This window comes from Rhinatrema bivittatum, chromosome 7 (assembly GCF_901001135.1).
Source record: "Rhinatrema bivittatum chromosome 7, aRhiBiv1.1, whole genome shotgun sequence".
Lineage (NCBI taxonomy): Eukaryota > Metazoa > Chordata > Amphibia > Gymnophiona > Rhinatrematidae > Rhinatrema > Rhinatrema bivittatum.
This window is the reverse complement of record NC_042621.1, coordinates 142,271,603-142,298,859: the sequence shown is the minus strand read 5'-3', so window position 1 is coordinate 142,298,859 and position 27,257 is coordinate 142,271,603. Positions and strand designations below refer to the sequence as shown.

General features: G+C 41.4%; 1 protein-coding gene across 8 annotated transcripts; it reads right to left on the bottom strand.

The window, feature by feature from the left end:
- Positions 1 to 207: 207 nt before the first annotated feature.
- LOC115095510 (protransforming growth factor alpha-like) lies at positions 208 to 26,279 on the bottom strand. 8 transcript variants are annotated; one of them, XM_029609287.1, is made up of 7 exons: positions 26,152 to 26,279; positions 20,855 to 20,919; positions 18,039 to 18,086; positions 13,447 to 13,564; positions 10,437 to 10,589; positions 8,960 to 9,039; positions 208 to 779 (listed from the first exon to the last, which is right to left on the bottom strand). In XM_029609287.1, exons 1-7 carry the CDS (start codon positions 26,262 to 26,264, stop codon positions 772 to 774), a joined length of 585 nt encoding a protein of 194 aa, XP_029465147.1. In that variant the 5' UTR covers positions 26,265 to 26,279; the 3' UTR covers positions 208 to 771. The 8 variants fall into 8 exon arrangements, with proteins under 8 accessions (XP_029465147.1, XP_029465148.1, XP_029465155.1 ...); XM_029609288.1 differs by lacking the exon at positions 13,447 to 13,564 and adding an exon at positions 13,324 to 13,399; XM_029609295.1 differs by lacking the exon at positions 13,447 to 13,564 and adding an exon at positions 13,324 to 13,399 and having other exon boundaries at positions 20,855 to 21,026; positions 26,152 to 26,269.
- Between the last annotated feature and the right edge of the window lie 978 nt (positions 26,280 to 27,257).

Below are 27,257 nucleotides of genomic sequence, written 5' to 3'. Positions count from 1 at the left end.
GCAGTCCTCAAGGGTCAAGTTTGAGGACCATTGCCCTAGTCCCTAAACAGTATAACACTAATCTAGAAAGCCAATCCAAAGTCCTAAGCAAAATTCCACTTTGTGGTTTTAAGTATTTAGAAATCCCCAGGCATAGATCATTCCTGCTGTAGTGTAGGGATATAGGGGTGTGCAAAGTATTGCATCAGATAATTCAACACTTAAAAATTTGTTTAAATAAAATTTTATTTGATACATAAAACCATTAACATTCACAAAATAACTTTTCTGAAATTACAAGAGACCGTAATACTGTAATCTTACCTTTTTGCTCATCTTCAATTGCTAAAAAACCTCACACTTTTCAAAGTCCACAGGGCAAAGCATGCAGCTTCCCAAGTCTCAAGAACACAATTACCTGTACACTTCATCATATTCAAATGCAATCATATTTCCTAACATGATAGCAACGCCCAAACACTGATCTATTTAACAAGTCTTAGAAGGCTAACATTACAATTCCACATAGACAAGAGCTTGCAAGATACGTTGCCTCTTAGACAGCAATACAATTTTATCACTATGCCTAGCCAGATAAAGCCTCCTTTACTTACAAAAATTGCATAGTCTACATATAAAAACGTCATCACTGCATCCAGTTATGTGCTTCCATAATTTTTTTTTTTAAGTTTAAAAGTGTTTACTACAGTAAAATTCACATTAAAATTCAACTTCACTATAAAAGTTCAATCTCCACAGGAGGTCTTCAGGTCAGTCTCCTTGTAATGTATTTTATACATCTGCAAAACAAAAAAACCCAACACATCTTTAGCCATTTGAAAAAACTAAAGACTAATGTCCATTTATACCATGGTATACAAGTTCTGCCTCAAGGTCATGGAAAGGAAGAGAGTTTATGGGATATTTTCATGCATGTGTGTCACAAGCCAGTTTCAAACAGATGCTTACATTTGCTACACAGAACTAAATATCAGGGGTACTTTAGCTAAGGAGAACAGACAAAAAATGCACCTCCATAATTTATACTGTTCTAGGGATGTGAATTGGGCTTCAGACGATTGAAAATATCGATATTTTCAAAATTGTCAGAAATCAGGGGCTCCCCCAAAATGATAGGAAATCCCACAATATTGTTACTGGAGGTTCTCTTATTGTTTTTGGGGAGGGTGGGAAAAACGGCACACAAAAATAACCCCTAAACCCACCCCAACCCTTTAAAACTAATCCCTTAGCTTCCTCCACCTTCCTGACCCCCCCCCCCAAACATTTTACAGGTACCTGGTGGTCCAGTGGGGGTCCCGGGAGCGATCTCTCGCTCCTGGGCAGTCGGCTGCCACTAATCAAAATGGCGCCGATGGCCCTTACCATGTGGCAGGGTATCCGTGCCATTGGCCGGCCCCTGTCACATGGTGGGAGCACTGGATGGCCCGCGCCATTTTTAAAGATGGCGCCGGCCATCCAGTGCTCCCTCTGTGACAGGGGCCGGCCAATGGCACGGATACCCTGCCACATGGTAAGGGCCATCGGCGCCATTTTGATTAGTGGCAGCCGACTGCCCAGGAGCGAGAGATCGCTCCCGGGACCCCCACTGGACCACCAGGTACCTGTAAAATGTTTTTTGGGGGAGGGGGAGGAAGCTAAGGGATTAGTTTTAAAGGGTCGGGGTGGGTTTATTGTTTATCGGCTCGGGCGCAGCCAAACAAAACCACGATCTGGCCAGACGGAGAAAAAAAAAAAAAATACACGATGTGAATTGGAACCCGAACAGATTCGCATCTCTACTCTTCTATACTGTCTCCAACCTGCCTCCACCCCCAATGCTCTCTGTTAATGTCTAAATCAGTGTATTTAGAAATAAGTTGCTTTTGAATACCAAACCCCCCCCCCCCCCCCCCCCCAAGTATGGAGCAAGTAGTTGACAAATAACTGCTATATTTGTTCTTTTTTTTTTTTTTTTAATCGCACTATACATTCGTGGATCTCTTTACTACAGCTAACTTTACTGTACCATAATCTCTACATCCCATTCAGGAGCAAATATATTCACATACAGAAGCTCAGAATATTTTAACTTCTGATCTGTAACACCCTAACACTTCATTTGCTCCTTTGGTATAAAAAGGAATTTGCACACACTTGTTACCAGGCAGCTTTAAAGAAAAAACTCAAGCACAACCCCACACAAACAACCCTTACCTTATCCGTCAGATATCCAACAAAAACCGGATCCCAACTCCAGGGCTTAGGCCTAGGCGGGGGCCCAGACAAAGGCCTGACACCATGACCCTGTGAGCAGCTAGGGTCTGGGCCCCAGCCTGGGCGGAGACCCTGGCCACTGGGTCTCAAATTCCGGGTGAGGCCAAAGTTGCAGCAAGCTACTGCACTCCTCGGCCTTTGCCCAAAGCTGGTGGATCCACACCATACCGGGTGAGGGCTGTCCCAGGTGGCTTTTTTTTTTTTTTTAAGTTTCTCACAAATGAGCGAATCAAACAAAATCCATGAACCAAAATTAGTGGGAAAACACCTCCTGAAAACGAATTTTCTCCTCCTACAAATCCCTAGTGCCTAGATCTTCTGTGGCAGGGCAAGAACCCTTTTGGGTGAGTTAAAAAGGTTATACCAGCAAAGTCAGTCTACAAGAAGCAAGTGGGAGGATTCTTTGGGTCAGCTATTTAGCTAGTACTGTGAACAAGTTTGAGAACGCTGAAGTTTTCCTTTGGTATTCAACAGAAAACTTGTGGGAGAAGCGAGCAGTGTAACAGTGCTTGAGACTTATTCTGCATAGCAGAGTGTGTGGAAGTAAAGAGAAAGATTTTATCCACTTCATTTTTGTAAAAAAAAAAAAAAAAAAAAAAAAAAAAAAAAAAAAAAGTTTGTCGTCAACTTTGTCCCTTATTCTAGGAAACTCTTGCTAATCAGGGAGGACGGAGGATACTCATGCAGTACACAGCAGAGGTTTAGGAAGCAAGAGGAGACATGAAATCCAAGAAAGCAGAGTTGCTTACCTGTAGCAGGTGTTATCCCAGGACATAGTCCTCACATGTGGGCGATGTCACCGGACAGAGCCCTATCACGGAAAACTCGTCAAAATAAAAAAAAAAAAAAAAAAAAGTTTCTAGAAACTTTTGACTGGCACACTGAGCATGCCATTATCCCTCGAGCCACAGGAGTCTCCCTTCAGTCTCGTTTGTAGCAATAAGTGCAAGCAAAAAAATAAAACAAAATGTTTCGGACCCAACTCCGCAGGGTGGCGGGTGGGTTTCGTGAGGACTAACATCCTGCTGTCCTGGGATAACACTGATACAGATAAGCAACTCTGCTTTATCCCAGGACAAGCAGGATGATAGTCCTCACATGTGGGTGATTAGCAAGCTACAGGCTGAGTCATATGTGTTTTAAACCAACAGCATACAACTTGTGCAACAGGCACAACAACTGGCATGCTGTTGGAAAAATGAGGCAGCCTGACATCACAGCAGGTTGGATGTGGAAGGAGTTGGGATTATACTGGAAATAAGTTCAAGACAGATTGTCCGAAGGCTGAATCTTGTCCAAGCAATAATGGGCTGCAAACGTGTGAAGAGAAGTCCATGTTGCAGCTTTACAAATTTCAGTAATCGGTACTGAATGATAGTGTGCTACTGAGGTTGCCATTGCTCTTACTGAGTGTGCCTTTATTTGTCCCTGGAGAGGAAGGCCTGCTTTTTCATTGCAGAACTACACAGTTTGCTAGCCAGTTAGAGAGTTTGCTTGCCCACTGCTACCCCCGGATTGTTTTTGTCAAAAGGAAACAAAGACCTGGGTTGATTTCCTATGGACTGCAGTGCGGGCTAGGTAATATGCAAGTTTACAGTCCAGAGTGTGTAAAACTCACCCTGGTGAGAATGAGGCCTTGGGAAAAAAAAGTGGGCAAGACAATAGACTGATTTAAGTGAAAGTCAGTAACCACCTTTGGAAGGAATTTAGGGTGAGTACGTAGGACCACTCGATCATGTAGGAACCTGGTATAGGATGGGTATGTGACAAGTGCTTGTAACTCACTAACCCTTCGAGCAGACATGACTACTAGGAAGAGAACCTTCCATGTAAGAAATTTAACGTTGCAAGAATCCATGGGCTCAAACGGGGATTGCATGAGCCTCATTAATACTATGCTAAGGTCCCATTCAGTGACTGGTGGCCGTAGAGGGGGCTTAAGTTGCATTAAACCCCTCACAAAGCTACTCACAAGAGGTTGCGCTGTTATCGGGGCATCTCCTATTCCCTTATAGTAAGCTGAGATGGTACTCAAGTGTACCCTCACTGAAGAAGTCTGGAGACCAGAGTCTGAAAGGTGCCAGAGATAGTCTAATAGAGATGGCGAGGGGCAGGAAAAAAAAGGGTTGATACTTTTCTGTGCACACCATGTGGTAAATCTTTTCCCACTTATAAAGTTTCCTTGTGGAAGGCTTTCATGAAGCCACAAGCACTTGCTAGGCATTAGTTGAAAGGTTGAGTGGTTGGAGGATCAAGCTTTCAACATCCAGGCTGTGAGGGATAGGGTAATATGCCTTGGTTCTGAGTTATGAGGGTGGGCACTGTGCCCAGGTGAATGGGTTCTCAGAGGTCAAGAAGCATGGGAAGCCACACTTGTCGAGGCCAGTACTACGGGGCTGAGTATCATTGACCCCTTGTCCTGTTGTAGCTTCATGAGAGTTTTGGCTATTAGCGGTATCAGGGGATACACGTATAGGAGGCTGAAGTTCCAAGACGAGAAAAGGCGTCCAAGGCTAACTGATTTATCTGCTTGTATAAGGAGCAAAATCTGTCCACTTTGTGATTCAGTTCGGATGCAAAGAGGTCTATTGTTGGTTGACCCCAGCGTTGAAATATCTTGGTTGTTACTATGGGATCCAGGAACCACTTGTGGGAATGGAACTGATGACTGATGCGATCTGCAACTCGTTGTGTATGCCTGCTAGATAAGTGGCCCGAAGAAATATGGAATGTATTAGGGCCCAATACCAAATCTGCACGGCTTCTTGTTTGTTTAGATAACAGACAACACAGTTGCCATGTGGTATTAGAACAGTCTTATGGGAAAGGCAGTCCTTGAACGCATATAGAGCATAATGTATAGCTCGAAGCTCCAAGAAGTTGATTTGAAATGTTGCTTTCAGTCTTGTCCAAGTACCATGAGTTTGAAGATTGTCCACATGTGCTCCCTAACCGAAGATGGATGCATCTGTGGTTAATGGTACTTGTGGAACTGGTTGCTAGAAGGGTAGGCCTGTCAGCAAGTTGTTCATGTTTGTCCACCAGAGAGATGAATGTAACTGGTAGGTTATTTGAATTGGAGATAACAGTGGTTGAAAGGCTTGGAACCACTGTGATCTCGAAGTCCACTGTGTTATTCTCATGGCTAATCTGGCCATAGGAGTGACGTGGACTGTGGAAACTGTGTTCCAGCAGCATAAGAAATTGATGGGCCGAGGCAGTTTTCTTTGTGTGCAGAGATGCAGCTGTCTGGAGAGTGTCTGCATGGTCGTTTGGCAGGAAGGCCTTTGCTACAGTGGTATCCAATTCTGCTCCGATGAAATGCAGGAGGTGAGATGCGTTAGTCGGGATATTTGGTAGTTGATGAGAAAGCAACAAGTGAAGTAGATTGATAACGAGATTGAGAGAGTTTAGAGCAGCTCATGAGCGAATCATCCAGGTAAGGAAAGATGTGTGTTTCTTGCGCAGATGGGCCACCACTACTGCTAGGCACTTTGTAAAGATTTGGGGTGCCGAGGCAAGTCCGAAAGGCATGACCCGGTACTGAAAAAGTTGTATCCCCACTATGAAGCGCAGGTATTTGTGGTGAGGTGGGAATATTGGAATGTGAGCGTAAGCGTCTTGAAGATCCAGAGAACAGAGCCAATCTGTTTTGCAGAAGGGGGAAGTATGGTGCCCAAGGACACCATTCTGAATTTTTCTGCTGTCATTTTGGCATATTTAAGACAAGAAGAAACGTGTCTCACGCCAAGGCATAAGATTCAATTGTCATGCGGGTCAGTTATTGACATAGTAGGAGGGCAGTTTGTGCACTTTTTAAACCCTGTTGCCATGACAAAAAGTTGAGGCCTGACAGCTGTTGACTGCCTGTGGGCACAGAGGGACGGTGAGAACGGTATTGACCACAAGTATTTTACTCACTGAACTGGAGAAAAATGAATCTAAATGGAAGACCCCTAATGAGGGGATTTTTTTTTTGAAGAATTATTGATATTTCCATGAGGAAAATTGTGCGAAAAAAAGTCACACTGGGATCTTAACAGCGAGGCAAACTGCAGCATAGAAAAACGAGACTGAAGGGAGACCCCTGTGGCTCGAAAGATAATGGCATGCTCAGTGTGCCAGTCAAAAGTTTCTAGAAACTTTGACAGAAAGTTTTCCATGATAGGGCTCTGTCCAGTGACATCACCCACATGTGAGGACTATCATCCTGCTTGTCCTGAGATAAAGTATTTTTCCATAACAGATACCTGCTCTGTATTCAGGAGACTTTAGAGAATTCATTGGCTAGCCTATGGAGCAGGCATTTGGATGGGAGACTAAATTGGGACGAAAACCCCATGATTTATAGTCAGCTAGTTTGTGAAGCCTCCCTGGTTAAGGATAACGGGGAACCCAAAAGAGATAAAATAAAGACTGACAAGCAGACAGATTAAATGTGAGACTTGTATCAAGTGCCATATTTTCACATTTCAAACTACTTTTATAGCAAAGGTTACATTTAACACCAGCTTTATTTGCAGCTTGTTTATTGCCACTTCCTAAAGAGAGGGTTAACACTTAGAGCCTAGGATGTTTATTCTTCCCTCTAGGAAGGATATCCAACTGAAGAAAAAAAAAAAAAAAAAAAAAAAAAAAAAAAAAAGAGACCAACATTGAGAGACCATAGACAGCCCTGGTATGGTGTATACCCATGACTGAGGAGAGACCCCAAGTACAGGGGCTACACTAATATTTTAGGATAGCTGTTCCTTTTTTGGGGGAGGGGGTGCAGCAGAAAGGGAATAAATATGGAGAATAGGAGGCCCATCCATGTAAGTATGCCCAGAGCCTCAAAGTGGGTCAAGTGGCCCTATATGAAAATACAACATGCAAATTGTAAATCAGGTGCCTATAGACACCAATGAAGACAGAAAGCTAGATAACCTGACAATATACTCTGATCTCTAGAGGTTAACTGAACTGAACATGCCTGAGTAACTCTGTTTCCTTATAGGACAGGGAAAGGATGCAGAGTGTCATGGGCATCAAAGGGTACCTGAAAGTATAAGCTAGAAGTCACTACATGCTCTGACAGAACATTTGTACAGAACATTGTTCTTTGTAAAGCTTGTTGCTATTTAAGTTATCTGTGAACCGAGATGATGTTCCCAACGTATCCCGGTATACAAAAACACCCAAATAAATTTGAAAGAAACTGGATTAAAATGTTGAAAAGTATGCAGGGGGTGGGGGTACTAGCACAACTTGACCAAAATAATAACAGGTCTGCTTCCCTGTAAGAAGCATGAGGCTAAAATCTATGTATTAAAGACAACTGCTAAAAGCACATCAGGAAAAATTTTTTTTAAAAAGTGTCAAATTAGCCACCATTGCTACACAGTGATGGCAAGCTTTTTTTTAAACACAAAAAGTGAGTCATTTGACTACAAGTGTTCAGCTTCAAAATTTTCTAGAGTCTTTTCAAGCTGGCCACCATTTTAAAATTGTTGAAAGCTACACAGATGTTCAGAAAACAGGATAAAAACCCACCAACCACATCCTGAGCTTTGGAGCTTCATAAGCCACTTTCACAATAAAAATATATTTTAAAATGCAAATGGACAAAAAGCAAGCAGAAAAGAAACTTAAAAATTGGCATTTTACAAAAACTACTACATTTACTTGTTATGCATCCCTCATTAAGAAAGTTTGATGTACTTCCATGTTGCAAATTTCATATTTTCAAGGCAGCCAGCACTACCACGACCAGTATTGCTACATGTAAAGCCCAAGAAACATGCACAGATTGAGAACATTAGGCAGCCACTGTGGCTACAAACCACTGCTAGTATTATTCAATAACTTTATATTGTAGTTATACAGCTCATTAATGCTAAATACAGTTTTATATTAAATAAAAACAAAAAACGCTTTCCCAATTTGTTTAAAATTAATAAGGAAAGTTTCAAACTCAGTACAAAAAGCCACCTGCACATTGTGTGGGATCCAGATCTTTTTCCTCCTTTCATGGAGCAGGAACAATCCCTGGCTGCTCCTGCCCCACTGGGAGAGAGACTGCTGCTAGACTAGAACTGAACAGAGAGAGACTCAAGAGTCGCTAGTCCTGAATATCTGTTTTGTAATTTGTCTCAGGTGTTTATAAGCACCTGTTTGTACATATATTATACAGAAAGATTGTCTTGTGTGAAATAAAAAAAAAAGAGCTGTCTTATTTTCTTAGTCTATGTGATATAGACACAGGGCAAATACAAATACTAGCAGACACTGAAAGAACCCACAACACCAACATGCTATTTAATTGTTTTCTAATCCTCTAATTGCCTATTGCATTATTGCCCATCTTCCTCATGCCTTTATTACAAGTTCACTTAACAGTACGTTCAACTCAGTCCCATGTGGCAGGAAGAACTGGACTGCTGTCATGTATAAAGAGGCTTGCATCTTCTCTAGGTTAACCCAATTCAAGACCTCCACCTACCCAGTCTGTACATTCTTGTTCTCTTGAAAACCAAGTCAAACTGGAATTTAGACAAAACTGTACAAATCTAGCTACATGCATCATTCTGAATACTATGATACCCATTCATGTCCCTGTGATCCAAAGGTCAATAGGACAAACTTTGTATTTTTTTTTGGGGGGGGGGGGGGGGGGGGGGGGGTAATGACTGTAGCTAGAATTTGATTTTAAACAAAAAACAACCTGAATCTTTGAGGCCATTGGCATCATTGCTGTTATCCAGGAGAGTCAAACTGTTCTTCTTACTTCTTATACTGCAGAAGCTGGAGGAGGGGAAAAAAAAACAAACAAAATGCATGTATTCTCACCTATTCATAGAGCATCTAGTTATACTGCTTCTTGGACATTTGCAAACTTATGAAGGATGCCAACAGTATATTGTTTGATGCTCAGCCTACTTGCATAGTGTGACTGAAATGTCATGTACCTTCTATAAAAAGAAGAGTGGAGTCCAGTAGGTTTTCAAACATGTCCCTTGTCCATAGGGGAAGGGAACTACTATAGCATTCAATCTAGTCTTGAGAGAATCTAAGGTTTTACCAAAAAGATGTAAAAAAAAAAAAAAAAAACCACCCAGAGGTTAGCTGAAAAAAAAAAAAAAGAATCAATCACAAAAATGAAGATTCAGCTATACAGAAAAGAACTCAATGGAAGGAGATATCTAGCAACCGTCATATTGCCGCAGTGTACTTTATGGCTTATATTGTCAAGCCCGTGAAACACTGGGCTTGTCTAATCATGGGTTGCATAGAATATGGGATATTCTCCTGAGCGAGGCTGTATTGCAAGTGCAGTCACTGTGAAAGGTAAATCTACTGATGCTTGCACTTATCTTATTCCACCAGTGAATAGATAGTATATTCAATCCACATATCTTATTCCACCAGTGAATAATCTAAGTGCAAGCATCAGTAGATTTACCTTTCACAGTGACTGCACTTGCAATACAGCCTCGCTCAGGAGAATATCCCATATTCTATGCAACCCATGATTAGACAAGCCCAGTGTTTCACGGGCTTGACAATATAAGCCATAAAGTACACTGCGGCAATATGACGGTTGCTAGATATCTCCTTCCATTGAGTTCTTTTCTGTATAGCTGAATCTTCATTTTTGTAAAAAAAGTCAGCAGGAACTAAAAACTGAAAAGGAGAGATTTACTTCCTTCAGTTTAGTGTTCCACATATTTCAGTTAGACCTATGCAGACATTTTTTGTCATTACACAAGTTGAAAATTATGTTTGTCCCAAGTAGCACATTCTATTGCCAAATAGCAAGCGCAGGAAAAAAGGTAGCAGGATTTTGGTTTGAAAAGAATATTACACATGAAGCAAAATATACACCAAGGGTATTTCTTTGCATTTTTAAACAAATGCTCATCCTGAGTTTTCAGTCTACAGAGAAGTAGAAAGACCAAATATGATCAGTTCGTTTTGGTATTAAATTAGTAATATGAAGTCCACTTAAGACAAAAATTACAATAAAATTTCAAATCTATATGAACTGGATCCATTAAAAAAAAAAAATGGAACAGGCAACAATACATTAATACTAGGTATTTATGAAGCAAAGTAAACAAATATCCTGCACAAACAAGTTTAAAGTTAGATAGCTAGGCCTTCGTGAATGTGTATAGTAGACGTGAGAAGTCCATACTCACCAGATGCCAACACACACACTAGCCAAGAAGGAGAGCATGACAAGAATGGCAGTCACCGAAGTCATTGTAACATTGAGAGCATCCGGGTCCTCTGCCGTCACCTGCAGCAGGTCTACATATTGGCACTGGCTTCCAAGATAGCCCTTGAAACAGCTAGGAAGGCAAGTATGACAATAGTATTAGCTTCCAGTGTACATCCAGACTGTGTGCAATTGACATGCCTATCAACTATTTAAAGTCCAATTGAACAAAGTAACCATGAAAGACTGGAACTGCTCCTTAGCCGACAAACTCGGCAGTAACCAAATTCAGTTCCTACAAGCCATTTCCAACCATGGATAACTGCCCATGGCCCCCAAATCTGAACACTAGGTGCCAAACATCTCGGATGTTATCAGTTGCTCCATGGGACTTTTTGCTCAGTTTACCAGGTCAATATCTAGATTTTGATCAGGCCCAATATATATATTTTGGTAGTAGTACTCCTGAATGTACAGACTATACAAGGGTTATCCGATGAATAAAGCTCAGACTGAGTTTGATAGGTGAACTCTGGTGAGTGCTAATTTAGTGCACTACCACCCCCCATTAATTAAAAATCATATGGATTTGGAGAGGGCAAGAAGAGGGTCATGTCTACACATAATGCTGCCATAGGAGGAACAGTATGCAGCAGGATTTTACTAGGGAGGGGATCCTGTCTATATAGTGCCAGAACTATAAAAAACCAAGTCTTTTCAAAGCCTTGCAGGTTGATCTGTGCCAATCCCATGCAATGCACTATCAGCACAGCCAGCAAAAGCTTGAACATGCTCATTTGCAGGGCTGGCGTTGTTGGTAAATATTTTTCTAACAAATTCATCCAGAGTCCCGATTTGGGACCGAGCTTAAATAGCTTTCAATAGGTTGGTGAATCTTTGATTCAGTTCTGAAAATTCCTATACCACAGACTCTGGGCCAGTGCTAGCTTTTATGCTGCCCTATAAGAATAAATCACTGTGCTGCCCCCCCGCCCCTCATTCATTCTCTGTCCCAGGAACACAAAACAAAACAAAAAAAAAAAAACCCAAAAACCACACACAACACTTGGAACCCATATGTTATTAGGCCTATTGTGATGTGTGTTGTGTGGACTTGACCCTCCAAAAGCCTTAAGACACTAATACACGTCCTATTAGAGGAATGCCTCACCTCAGTCACACATGCAGAGCAAACTCTCAAATACAAAATAGAACCACCATAAAGTAGAAATACAAAATGTGCAGACAAAACCTGAACTAAAAACCACAAGAAACCACTCTTATGCAGTGCAACAATGAAAAACTGAGTCATCACCATGCCTCAAACAAAATCAAGAAATTAAATACATAAATATACTAGCAGCTTTTTTTGAAATATTAAAGGATCAAATTGAAGTATACAATTTTTTTTAAACAACCTAAACACCAATAAAAGTTTTCAACCGGCAAACACCTGAAAAATAAAACTAATGGATTTAAAACTTCATGCTCTCCATACCTGGGAACTTGACTTCCAGTCACCCAAGATGATCATGGATTAGTGGAAGAGGGATGCACAAGCCACACACACCCACCCCTCTTCTTTGGTTGGGATCTACCAGCAGCATCAGGCCCTCATCTTCATTTCAGCACCTGTTATCACTTAACCCCCCCCCCACCCCCACCACGAGGCAGGCTCTCATCACATCCACCCAAAATCACAGGCAGCCTCCCATTCACACAGACCAGTCAGGGCTCCATGGGTCATTCCTCCTCCTCCGCTGCTGCCACCAGCCTATTTTTGTGCAGCTGCAGTTCCTCTTCATGTGCTGGCCCAGAGATAATTCAACGCTCGTGGTGCTAGCACTTCCTTCATTGGCAACTCCTCATGGGTTGCCAGACTGGCTGCTTCTTCTGCAAAGGCCTCCTGCCGGTGAACTTTATCCCACCGGCAGCACCATGGGCCTCCACTTCTGCCACCAGTGACATACCAAGGGTCTCCAGTGCCTGGGACCAATTCATTTGTGTGCCTCTCCAGTGCCCCCCCATCATTCTTGTATTAATGCTTGATGTCACAGAAAATCAGTGGCATCTCTAAACAGAAAATGTTTGGGGGAAGGGGGGGGAAGCCAAAATGACATTTCCTCATATCACATGCACCTCCATAGCATGGCCCCCTGCTATAAAATTGGTTATAAAAAGTCTCAATAAGGAAGTCCCAAGGGTCTTCTGCAAAATTTTAGAAAGCTGGCTAGTTTCACACTTCTAGTAAGAATACTATTAAAAATTTGATAGCCTCATTCAACTAAATTTTATATGGCTATGAGAGTAAAGTCTGGAATATATAGGAAGGAACAGAATTGTCAATAGAAATCCTGTACCTCCAGTTCTCTGCATCCACAGAAATTCCAAGAATGGAGCTTGGATGTTTTCTTAAAGCTCATCATACAAAAATATTACACAGTGATAGCAGCATAAACACCTTCTACTGCCAGACATGTGAATCAACACAAAACTCAGCAAAAAAGATACTGTGTCATAGTTTGTTATATAAATTTTGAGTAACATCAAGGTCTCCCACAAGAGCCCCACCTGTGAAAAAAGCACAGGTAAATATTGCACTGGGTCCTAGAATACCAATACTCCACCTACTGGTTGGGTTTTCAGGATATCCTTAGTTTGCATAAAACTCATGCATATTCATTTGTATTGTTCTAAAATACCAGACCAGACTAGAACAGCCCTGAAAGAACCCCCAGCCAGTCAGTTTTCAGGATACCTGCAATGAATCAGATGAGGAAGTTGTGTGCAAGTCTCATGCTTTTACAAAGACACCAAAAAGGATGAGCATGAAGATGTAAGAGCACAGAATGAAGTTTACAACCCACCTCAAATTAGAAGCCCGATTTGGATTCTTCAGGATTTGTTTCCAGCCTAACACATCACCATTAGAAATTAAACAAGCTATAAAAAAAAAAAAAAAAAAAAAAAGTTTCCATTGTAGTACTTACATACAGGTTACTGCTTCTTCAGCTATGAGGAAGCGACAAGTGCCATGATGGCAGTAGGTGGCATAGACATCTGGGCATTGGGCAAACAATTTTTGTGATGTTGAATTTGACAGCATTGCTGCAACAAAAAAATAAGCTATTACTACCAGGTCACAGCAAACTGGCAAGAAGTTCCATTTCTAATTATTTCCTCTTCAACTTAAGACAAAAGTGAAAGACATGCTGAGGAAGAAAGTGGAGTTTTTCCTCAGTGGACATACCTGCACCCCTGTATTATGGCACAGTCAACCATGTAGGACAGTGTGCAATACCCCAGAGGGGATCATCTTGCGGTATTAGTTTTAGCACTCAGTCTTCTGTTGCCCAAAATATGACCTATTTTGAGAACTTTTAAACTTTAAGAGCTTTGCTGTAATATAAAGTCATCTAAGTCTGACCTTTTAATTTCTATCCATATGCAGCAGCTGCAGCAGTATTGCAACACATTTACTTACATTAAAAAGTTTGTGGTGGGGGATGAGAAAGTAGACAAAAAAAAAAGGGGAATTGTCTGTCCATATGAGATACTTCTACTTTTTCCCTTAGATAAAGCAGCATGAATTAGCCATGCTGTCTGGGACGTCCTCTAGGTGGCAGAGCTCTCTTAAAAAGAGTCTTTACTGCAGTGCGCCTGTGGGGATGCACCCCGCTCTCCCCCAGTCCATTTTTTTCCCCACGCGCCTATCTGCATGCGGAGCTCTTCTTGCCTGACTGGATTTGTTTTGTCCCTTGAAGGATTTCTCGTCAAAATACCATGGTCACTGGGGTTTAAATTTTGCCAGTGTGGCAAAAGTCATGTCTGACTGACGGGCACTCAAAATGTTACCTTTGCCTCAGTCCTCAACACTACTAAGCAGCCTGCAGATGCATGTCCCCTCAAACCCAGCAGCAGCGGGCTTCCAGATCGCAAAACTAAGCAGCAGCATTGGGATCGTATGCCCCTTCCAAAGACTTGACTAAGTCCTCTCCGGGACTTCCCCGGACCTCCAAAAGCTTAGATGCATTGACTAGCCTGCTCGGTAGGGCCGGCGCCAAAGCAAGCTCCCACAATTCAGACGCATGACGTAGGGGATGAGTCAGCAGTGCTGATGCCACCATCAGCGCAGTGCCCCTGATGCACTTCAGTCTGAGAGCGGACTACGCGATCAGGTCACGAAGCACAAGCAATGACGCATCAAAGCAAATAGACGCTGAAGCAGACACCTTCGACATACAGTGCTACCAAGATACCGAAGCAGCCCCAGGGAACCTTCCCCACTCTTGGTGGTGGACTGATGTGGCACCCTCCTTTCCAGCCTCATCTAGGGTTTACTCTGGTCTGTCCACTGCTTCCCAGCACAGGACCAACTCAGGCCTCCAGGAGCCACTAAAGAAAAGACAAGCGGCCTACCAAAGACACAGAAACCAAGAGGTCCAGACTCCAACATACTGCTGGCAGCAGCACTACCCAGAGGTGCTCAGAGATCCTATGCCTGCCTCTCACACCTTAGCCTCCCAGGCTAAGTCTCAAATCTCACTCATCCTGTCTCAGTTTCTCACCACAGTTGAGCAACAAGGAAAAAGTCAAGGTGAAGGGCCCCTGGAGGCCCCTCCATCACTACAGGAAAGGATCAGTCCAGGTCTTTCTCCTGGCCCATGCGTTTCTCCTCCTGGGGATATTTCCCCCCCAACCTTCCACTTCACCAGGATCCTCCACTGGGTATCCTTCGGACCCTGCAGAACAGCCAGAGCCCGTATCTCCACTGGAGGTACTCTCATATTCCAAGTTTGTGGAGAAAAGTGGGGCAGTGTCTCAACATTGAAACTCTGAAGATACCTGACCTGAGAGCTGAAGTCCTGGGTATCCTCAATTTTTGAGTCACCTTCAGAACCTATGGCCTTACCCTCCCATGCTGTCTTGGATACAATCATGACTAGAGCCTGGGAAGCTCCATTTTCTGAAGCCCCCCCCCCCCCCCCCACCTCTCACAAAATGGATTTAGAATTCTGTATGAGGTAATTGCAGTTCTATTCTGCGGTGCAGCTTCCACATGCCTCAGTGGTAGTGGAGTCAGCTATACAGAAAGCTGAGAAGTCACATCTGCATTCAAACACTCCACCCGGTAAGGATTCCATACTTGCATGATTTTGGAAGTGGGCTTTTCAATCTGGGATGCTAAATGCAAAGATTCAGCAGCAGCAGTTTTATATTGCACAATACCTATATGAGTGTCTGAAATCTCTAAAGCCCCTACTTCAGGAGGCATCCCCAGACCACCTGACCAATTCCATAACTTGGAGAAAGGACTAAGGCACCCGTATTTGAGGCCTTCGATACATTGGCCTTCGTGGGCCATCCAGTGGACGGCCGGCGCCATCTTTAAAAATGGTGCGGGCCATCCAGTGCTCCTACCATGTGACAGGGGCTGGCCAATGGCACGGTTGCCCTGTCACATGGTAAGGGCAAAGGGCCATCGGCGCCATTTTTATTAGTGGCAGCCAACGGCCTGAGAGCGGGAGGTCGCTCCCAGGGCCCACCAGGTAATTTTAAAACTTTTTTGGGGGGGGGGGGGGCAGGAGGGTGGTGGAGGCTAAGGGAGCGGTTTTAAAGGGTCGGGGTGGGTTTTTGGGTTGTGTCCTAACTCCTGTTAGTGTGCACTAACCAGATTAACGATTTTTTCACAATAAATAGGTGGAATTTCTATTGACTATTTAAAAAATATCGGACGATATTTTAAATAGTCAAAAAACGATTCACATCCCTAGTGTTTTCTGTAGATAGCGGAACGAATTAGCCCTGTTGAACCTCCTGCCTCCCCGGACAGTTGTTACACTCCATCTTGCTTGGATATGGACTGAGGGAGACCAGGGCTGCGCGGAAAGATCCACACAGGCGCACTGCACTAAAAAGACTCCGTGTTCTAAGAGAGCTCGGCCACCTAGCATGGCTAATTCATGCTATCTACAGAAAACCCCATTTACACAGTAAGCAAACGTGTTCTTATGCTTGTGATTTACAAGATTTTTTTTTTCCCAATATTTTGTATTCCTTCAAGTAATGGATTTTTCCATGCCACAATTTGTAGTGGCAGCACTGTTCACAGCTTATTTATAAATTTTTATATTCTGCATTCTTTACCAAAACCAGGTTTGAAGCAATTTCCATTACTTAAATGTTAAAATTTCTTCCTAAAACCTTTGTAGTTACTAAGCATATGTAATCGCTAATGGAATAGAACAGGAGTGATTTGAGAATGTATTGACAAGTGAATTTTAAGCAAATCTCATGCCAGAATAGTGAATAGCTGTTTGTTCACTGAAAGATGACAATATTCATGAACAAGATTTTAGATACAAGGGCATTTGCCACATAGAATCTGATGTACAAGTGTCAATATTTTAAATTGGCTCCCTATTAGTTCCCAAATTCAATGGAGGTCCTTCAGCACTGTTTGCATGTACGGACAATTGACAGCTTACAATCATCCGAGCTGCAACATTCATTAGTATTTGCAATGTTCTCAAGCAGTACTTCAGAAAGCTTACATAGGAGACATTACAATAGTCCACCCATGAACAAAATCTTGCATAACCTTATAAAATCATTTAAGTACATATTTCAAATCAATGAAGTTCCTTAATTAATAAAAAAAATATAAGAAAAAGTCCCCCACAACTGTAAACCCATTGTATATTCTGAATCTAAGAATACTCCTAAGTCAACAGCCTCTACCACCTTGATATCATTAACTCTAGCCTGGATAGATGGTTGAGTGGTTTAACCACACAAGTAAGTGAGATGAATTCAGGGTTTTGTTTTGTTTATTTTTTAAACATTCACTAATAAACCATTCTGATTCATCCATGAAATAACCTAGTGTATAGAACTGGTGATACTTTGTATATTTAACATCTGATATGGTAAAATAACTGTACATCAGTAAATAAGTTTAAAAAATTCAAATCTGAAGCCTAGTACGTAAAGGGTGGAGGTAGATATTAAGTGTGGCTAACAAAGACGACCCTTGGAGAACCTCCCATTGCAATGGTAACCACTGATGAATCCTGGTCAGCCTTCACTTGATGAGCATTCTCTCAAAAAAGATGCAAACTAGTAGTCCACTTTCCCTCCAACCTTAATGTCGACAAGCCTCAAACAGTATGTGAGAGAGTCAAACGCAACCATACATCTAAAACTACTGCAATGACCCAGTGATTGGAGTGATTAAGGGGAAAAAAAAAACCACACAGGACTTAGGAACCTAGCAAAGTACACGCAATATGTGTTTCAGCAAAACATGTTCTTGTATGGAGGGGGGGGAGGGGAGAAGAGGATACAAGACAAATGGGATATTTTTTTAAATATCTGATGAGTTCACTCTATTGTTCTGTTTAGATACTTTATATCCACAATAAAATCTGAAACAAAAAAAAAAAAAAAGTCGGTCAATTGCTTTTAAGTACAGGCAATTCAGGAAATAACAGATAGATCTCCCCTCCAGTATACCCACGTTTCTACCATGATTCAGATGTCAGATTTACTCTATAAGATTACCATCACTGGTGTTACTTACATGTCTGGATTCCAGAACTGGAGGCCTGACACAAACATGAAGAAATACCTTTTAGAGAAAAGTAAAGAAAAAAAAAATCAGTAACTTGCCTTCATCCTTTAAGTTATCACCATTCAAAGAGGTAAAACCTGACAAACACTCCCATTAGCAAGAAGTTTTCAGTATCGATAGGGCCTTTGTTTTTGATTCTAACTGGAATGTCTGTTCTACATTTAAAAAAATAAAAAATAAAAAATTTTTAGGAGAGTGACAAAACACAGGAGAAAAAAAAAAAGTCATTTTTCCACTGTTCTTACAACATTGAAATTCCAGGAAAAAAAAAAAAGCCCCAGGTAGTGGTTCCCAACCCTCATAATATAGTAATGGCAGCAGAAAAGAACCTAATGATCCATTCAGTCTGCCCAGCAAGCTTATGTAGCAACTGTCACTCAGTGCAGTTATTCCCAACCCTCAAACTTTTCTGGGTTATCATTGCTAGCAACATTTTACTAGGGAATGAGCCTTCTTGAAAATTCAGAGTGCAGATGTGTTTTGCTTATGGACTTGGCCTTAAGAGGCAGTCCCTGTGCTTTTTCACTTGTGTGCATATCAGTATCCCAGACCATAAAAGTCAGGGCCCATATTAGTTGTCTGAATTCAATTCCTCTTTCACCCCTGTCAAAGTGATTTTCAGGATCTTTCCCATGAATATTCATGAGAGATTTGTTACCTTGGAGATCTGGTGTATACAAGTCTCAAGCACAGTCACTTTGGCAATCGTGAAAGCCCAGACTTGCTAGGGTCTGGAACTACTGGTGTGAAGAATAAATTGAATCCCGGGCCATATCACTGCACCTGTGCTCCAACTGCCCTGTTTTTCCACTCGCTTGTCTTGGCACTAGCAGAAAGTTACACAGAGGGATGCAGCCTATGAGGATCAAGGGAAGGATGTGCGATAGGCTAAAGAAACCCATCCAAAGAAGTGGTACAACCTCAGCTGCTGCCTTTTTGCAAGCAAGGGGAGGGAGGCCAAATAACCTCTCACTTGACCATAACTTCCTCTTAGCTGTTAACTGTGCAGTTTTTTGCTGAAAATTTTCAAAGAATTTATAATATGAATTTTGTGATGTATATCAATGTGCCCAAATTAGAGGAGGTAAAAGTGATTTTTCCTAGATTAACTGCAAAGCAATTAGACAAAACAGTGATGTTATAGACATCTTTGGCCATGGGGCAGGAAACACTCTGGGGTAGCTTGCAGCAGAGGTAATGTCACGCCAGGCAGTCTGGGTACATGGATCAGTGCAGCACCTGGGATGCCTTGGGAGTAAAATCAGAAATCCCCCAGAAAGCCCAAGGTAACCCAAATAAGATATTAAAAAATTTAGGGAAACCACAAATGATGATGAATCAATCTGGTCAGTAGTTCCTGTTAAATTTAGATTTAAGGTGTCAGCAAGCCTGTCTCGTGCCCAAGAACTTGAACCGCCCGCTCAGTTTCATCATTTACCTTATCTAATGATGGCATTTGCACATATTGAGACACTTTTAAAATGCATATTAAACAAAAAAACCTTCATGACATGAACATGAATGCTAGGGACAAAATTCACGTTACATTTTAGTGACCAAAGTTGCAAAAGCTATATTTGTCCATAGCATTGCTACTGCAGGCTTATTGGTCAAATTCAATGAAGGGCATTTTAGAAAGATTCAAAGCTGCAGAAGCCCTGCTTTCATGTTGTACCAGCTTCGGCTGCACTTAAAAGTGCAGAGATCTTCCTTCTGTTATCTTTAAGTTTCCATTCCACATTAATCTTGCTTTGGATGCTTTTGACTGCCTAAAGTAATATTGTTCAGGGCTGAGTGTTTTAGCCTACATTGCCACCCTGTGTGGCTTTCAAAATTCCCTTTGCACAACAAGAGTGGTATACTCCTTACATACAATTTGTATTACATGGATACACAATTCAACTTTTGCACAGTTCTTTATTATTCTTCATATACACACCTATGCCTTTTGTAATGTTTGTATGATTAAATGGGAGATTCCTTTCAATGGTGTATTGCCAATGGATGTTACTTGTCCCTCCCAATGCAGCCCTAGTAAAACAGTTCCATGTCAGGCGACTAAATGTTTCAAGGGTGAGCATGGTGGATGAGGTCAAGATTCTGAGCTGGGGCCCCTAACAGTGGGAAGGGACTAGGATCCAGGATGTGCGGGAAGCAGCAGAAAATATTCATGCACCAGAAAATTGATGTTTGAGCATGAGCTCCGCCTAATGAGACTCCTGTGCTGATCCCAGCCAGTGGTGCCCCTAGTCAAGACACTCCAGGGATCAACCTTACCTTAAAGCCAACACTGTTACCACATTACTTGCACTGGTAGTTAGACATATAGTGAACCCACTATTAAGGTCCTGGGGTCCCCCATCAGGATAACTAGTTTCTGTCAAACAATTTGAATATTCTCTCAAAAGGATCAAGCAAGTTCTCAAACATTTCCTTATTGTTTAGGAAACCTAAGACTAGATAACCAGAGTCACATCTGCTCCATTGGGAGCATTTTGTAATTACCCAAAGGATTCAGAACCTTTTGATAGCATTTTCTAATCTATTTCTAGAACTAAAATGTTTAGAAAGATTGACTCATTAGCCAGCCTAACACATACAAGCTTTTTCTACATTGATTGTTTTTGCTTTGTGCCTGCATAGGGCAAGATATCCATTTTTCGTGATCCTAAAAATACAGGCATGTTGAGAGAACACCTCACAAGAAGTGATAAGGGCATAGGAAGGACCCAGCTTGAGCCTTGTAAGTAAAGAAAACACATTACCTGCTAGAAGGATGAGGGTACCAAGCATTCTTGTCACCTTGCCCTGCAGATTGTAGGTTCTGAAACTATTAAAGAACAGTTTTCATTCAAAACAGCAGCCACTTACGTGCTTCTCAAATAGAAAGATGCACTTGTGAGGGGAGGTCAAAATATTGCTTTAGCATTTGAGAACCTACAAAAAAAAAAATGAAATAGAAAGCCAGAGTACATTTAATACAAAAGCCTGATAAGTAAGTACCTAGCACACATCAAGTTGAGACCAGAACAAAATGACTAAAGTTAAGTGTCCCTTTTCTTTCCTATAAAAGGATTGTCTAAATCAGAGCTGACAGCTTGGAGACCCCCTGCTATAGAACACACCAAGGGCTACAACCAAGTTGAGTTTTCAGGATTGCAAATAGTTCTCATGGGTTGTGGCCCGTGAGGACCAGGTTTGGAGATTCTTCTAGTGCTGCATACTGGTCAGAGGGTATGGAGTGCCCTAGAGCAATAGTCCCTAACCTAGTACTAGAGGAGCCTCAGGCCAGACTGGTTTTCAGGATATCCACAAAGTCAATCATGATATTTGCATTCATTTGTGTCTCAAATAGAATATCCACAATGAATATTTGAGACACAAATGAATGCAAATATCATGATTGACTTTGTGGATATTCTAAAAACCAGACTGGCTAGAGGGGCCTCTAGTACCAGATTCAGGCACGGGGAGGAGAAAACATTGAAAGGATTAAGGAGTATCTTTAGATAGGTGTGAACCAGCTTCTTGGGTTAGCCATTTTGCTACTATTGCAATAATCTTACCTACAGAGAAATCTATTGTTGGGCAGGATTGCATCCTTGGGACATTTGCCACCAGTCAGAGCAGTCTGTGGTGCACTTAGGTTGATCTGGATTCCAATTTGGAATAGCAACAGACTATATCCAGGTATCTTGCTTTTCCATATCATAATTATGAAATGTAACGAGCCTGTCTCAAAAGACTCACATTATGAATTACTCTTCAGGGCTGGGACTGGAAGTGTGATCCTACCATACCATAATGGAAATAGCTATAGTGGCGAGATTTTGTTTCTCCTCTGCAACCTGTAGAAGGGATTTTGTTGGAAGACTATGTAACCCCCAGCAGAGGCACTTAAAATAAAACCCATGTGCTGAGGAGGTTCCAGTCTTTACCTTGGTCTATGGGTTAAAAAGAAAAAAAAAAAAAAGAAGTTGAGCAAACAGGAATATTGCAGGGGGATCTCAACCCAGTGCCTTGGGATACACCCAGCTAGTTGGGTTTTCAGGACATCCACAAACACGTTACAGCAATAGTTCCCAAACCTGTCCTGTTATGCATATTCATTATGAATATCCTGAAGACTCAAATGGTTGGGGGTACACCAAGACAGATTTGGGAACCACTGTATTAGATTTACATACAAATTGCATGCATTTTCATTGTGGATAGCTTGAAAGCCTGACAGGCTGGGTATGTCCCAAGGATAAATTTGAGAACCACTGGTGTAGTGGACCATGTACAGAGATGTTTCTTCTACTGGATGGGGAATTCCACCTCCCCCCCATCTGTGAATGGTCAATCTCTGATGTGTTTAGAAAGTACCTTATATTACATGCCCACTTTTGGCCTCCAGGAGGGGAAAGGAACAAATGTGAATAAAGTACCACCTTGTAAACCTCTCCCAAGAAAAACTTGAAAAGGCAGTTCAGTCCACAACTTGGATGGGTGGGACTTACATAAGAAATTACCATACTGGGTCAGACCAAGGGTCCATCAAGCCCAGGATCCTGTTTCCAACAGTGGCCAATCCAAGCTACAAGTACCCAAAAACTAAGTCTATTCCACACTACTGATGCTAGTAATAGCAGTGGCTTTTTTCTAAGTCATCTTGATTAACAGCAGGTAATGGACTTCTCCAAGAACTTATCCAAATCTTTAAGCCCAGCTACACTAACTGCACTAACCACATCCCCTGGCAACAAATTCCAGAGTTTAATTGTGCGTTGAGTGAAAGAATTTTCTCTGATTAGTTTTAATGTGTTACATGCTAACTTCATGGAGTGACCCTCTAGTCCTATTATCCAAAAGAGTAAATAACCGATTCACATTTACCCGTTCTAGACTGCTCATGATTTTAAACACCTCTATCATATTCCCCCCTCAGCCATCTTTTCCCCAAGCTGAACAGCCATATCCTCTTTAGTCTTTCCTCATAAGGGAGCAGTTCCATCCCCTTTATCATTTTGGTCGCCCTTCTCCGTACCTTCTCCAGTGCAATTATATCTTTTTTGAGATGCGGAGAACAGAATTGTACACAGTATTCAAGGTGCGGTCTCACCATAGAAAGATACAGAGGCATTATGACATCCTCCATTTTATTCACCATTCCCTTCCTAATAATTCCTAACATTGTTTGCTTTTTTGACTGCCACAGCACACTGACCTGACGATTTCAATGTATTATCCACTATGACACCTAGATCTCTTTCCTGGGCAAAAGCTCTTAATATGGAACCTAACATTGTGTAACTATAGCATGGGTTATTTTTCCCTATGTGCATTACCTTGCACTTATACACATTAAATGTCATCTGCCATTTTTCCAGTCTCACAAGGGTCTCCTGCAATTAGTGTGACTTAGGGCACATACTACCTTGACTGTAAATGCTGCCCACTCCCAGCTCTTACCAGATCCACCAGTAGTTTCCTGAGGCAGGAATTATTCCCCCCCCCCCCCCCCCCCAATATTGCCCTCTGGCTTAGCAAAAATAGCCACTCAACCCAAGGCCAGTGCCATTATGTTATATAGCACCAGACCTTGGGTTCACTAGCAGCCATTTTGCCAAGCTAGAGGAGGGGCAGAAGCAACCCAGGATGGCTCTTGTCCCTGAAAGCTCTGTGGAACAGGATCTGATAAGGGCTGTGGTAGCGATGGGTCCCAGGGAGAGCTGGAATCAGGACTAGGCTTTTTAATATTCTGATTGTTAGTGGGTGGTGGGAAGCAACTTCACCAGTTTGCTGACAAACACATCCAGTTAAGCATATTAAAATATCACTTCTTGATCTCTCTTGTATCTATAGCCCATATATAGATCCCAGAAGTCACATTTGTGGCTGTAATAAGGGCACTGCAGACAAGTTAATAGGCTTTGTCTGCTATGAAGGCAGCCATCTTAAAATCTGTTTTACATGAACATGTAGTAAAATAGCTACATACTTATGTTCTTACTGAATAATGGTATATTAGCTGCTGTGCAAAAAATGCTCTCTTTTATCTGTTACTAAAATGGCTAAATGCAGAATGGGTCACCGCTATACACAGTGTGACCTTCTTTGCCATTCCCCCCCCAACTCAGCTCATTTCCTTTATACTATTAACATGCAGGACAAGCCCAGCTCCCACTTATCACAAACATCATGCAGTCCTACCTACAGAGAATTAGTTTCAGATTACAGACACAGATACACAGCTCTAACTACTTTCTATGGGCCAGATATACTAAAGGGAATAAGCAGACCTGTCCTGGGAACCTCACAGCCAGTCAGGTTTTCTGGCATAGCCACAGTGAGATATTTGAGAACATACGCAAGATTTCTCATGACTATTCATTGGGACTACCCTGAAAGTTTGGCTGCCTATAGGAACCACAGGATAGGTTTGGGATGCTTTGCCTATATACACACACACACACCGAGGAACCCATAAGATTTTACTTAAGTGCTATTTTCTATCTAGCTCATCTGGTACAGAATGGCTGTATATAAATGAGTTCTTAAGAGGATCTCTCTGTACCATATTAACTCCCTCTGCCCATCAGCTGCTTGTAGGGGGAGGGAGAGGAGAGATAGAGCTATGGCCAGCAACTCATGGAAACGGTTGCAAAAACCCATACAAGCAGTTTATATAGCTTGATAATGGCAATAGATTAATCCTCTACTATGCAGTTGTTACAATACAGCACGAAAGCTCAGATATTCACCCCACTAAACCCAGCAGCTGCATGCTCTGTGAAAAAACTACGGCTTGAGTCACCAATACCCTTCAGCCCCTAATCCCAAGTACTCAACAGCCTTCATTACAGCATGTAGACTTGTTGAAGAGATCCTTAATCTTAAAAGAAAGCACAGAACCATCATCATTAAGATCACCTTAAAAAGATTTCTACAAGGTCTCATGATTTTGTTCCCATTGATAGCCTTTTAATTATTATAAAACCACCATTATTACTCATACCATTACAAATCCTAATATATTATTTGTAGCTGTTATCATCATAAGGCTACATAAAACACACTGATATATATAAATAAGAGAATAGCTAAAATGGGTGGATATTAATCAGTACAGTAGCTTTTATCTATGGGTACAGTCAGGAGCCCATTGCATGATTATATAGGGATCTGGCCCATCACTATTAGCAAGTGCCTAAATCTCAGGACCTCTGCTTCCTGCTCCAGCCCCTTCTAGGTAGCATGTAAAGGACAATATGGGAAGTGAGGGGAGAAATATTCCACCAGGCCCCAGAACCCCAATACATCTAGAGGGAAAACAGAAATATACTGTACTACTACAGATGCCAAACACATAACTTGAGTTAATAGAATTTTTACATACATACCCTCAAAAAACAGAATAAGAGAATCCAAATTGGAAACAGACAAAAAAATGTGTTCTTTGTACTGCTATGTATGGTTTCAACCCCACTTCCTGTTCTTTGCAGACAATGTATTCATTATGATTACTGATAAACTAACAAATCAGATACACATTCTGAAATCTTGGTTCTGGTTGCCAGCAGACAATACATTCTAAGATATACAGATACTTACTATGGAAGCATTTAGTAGAATAATGAGATACCTGGTCAGTGTCAGTACTACTGCCAAGGCAGTCATTTATTACTTTATGTAGCCACGGAAGTTAGATAGCATTCAAATAACCCAGATCTGAAAGCAAGTAGAAAAACCCATATACCTAAATGCCAGAATTCTTATTATAGTTGCTAAAACTAAGTAGAACTCCAGCCTATAAACTAAATTATAAATTAAGTTTTCAGTCTGATCCCCATGACATCTCACCTTACTATAATAAATAAGTTCACCGATGGTAAAAGCATAACATCATCCAGAAATTCAGACTTCCATTCTTTAACAAAAAGAAGCTAAGGGACTTAGCTTTAACAAGGTAGCACTTACAGCAACTTAAACTAAATTAAGTAACAACACTAAGAAGCAGTCATCCCTATATACTCTTGTTTTTTTATAGCATTAATAACAAAGCAAACATTTTAAGTACCTCAATATTTCCTTCTCCAGAGAAGGAAACTCATATACTTTTGTAGGTATCTGCGTGGTAGAGAAAAAATAAAAGCCAACCCCCTGCAAGCAGCTTTTAATAAGTAATCTCATTCTTGCCAATCTATCAGTTTAATTGTATCACTTCTGTAAATTAAAACCTTTTACTTTCATTCTCCCAAACTATGTTCTCCCCATGCTTTTTATGAGGGCCTTCTGACAAATAAGAGCGGTGAGATTATCATAATTATTCTTCTTCTCATAATTTGAATAGTGTATACAAGATGTACAGCACTGCTTGGGTGTTTACAATCTAGTCAAGATAGACACACAACAACAAAAAAGCAAATAAGAGATTGAGTTAAAATACATGATTGGGAAGACTGAAGGGAGGTGGGCTAAGGGTGTGCTTAGAGGACAGAGCGACGTTTAATTGAGAAAAGCTGAAAGGAATGAGGTATCTTAAGAGTTAATTTAAGAAAACAGGCAGTGGGGAGGGTGAGGTGGTTTTTTGGTTTGGTTTTTTTTTTTTTAACTTGAGACAGATCTGGTGCTGTAAAGCAGCTTCCACTCTCCAGCTGGTTCTCTTTACACAGTTAGAGAAAGCATTTTGTCCTGTTACTGGGAAGGATGAGAGGAATTGTAAGAGAGATTATTATATAGCAAGGGAGGTGAAGAGGGGAAGGGACCACTTTCATTTAACAACTGGATAAAACACTTTGGGAATAAATTCCCACTCAGCAGTGCAGATCTTTTAGATAGAAAACTATGGATAAAGGAATAACCTGTTTTGTTTTTTTAGTTTAGAATCACCTTTTCTGAGGGATGTCTCTAAGAAAAAAAGGGGGCTAAGTATGCAGAGTGCCTTCTCCATAGGCTCAAAATGGAAAGCCCCGCTTGCTTTATCTGGTTCCAAGGATGGTGTTTTATTAACTTCATTCATTCTTAGTAAGATCTTGTCAATGGATGAGGAGAATCGTGCGTTTCTTTTCTACTTTAGATAAATCATTGTTTTTGTTGAGTCCTAACTATGAATGCTGCTTTGTAAACAGTTGTGATCTATATGTGGAACAACAGTATATAAAACAAATAAATAAACCCTAAAAT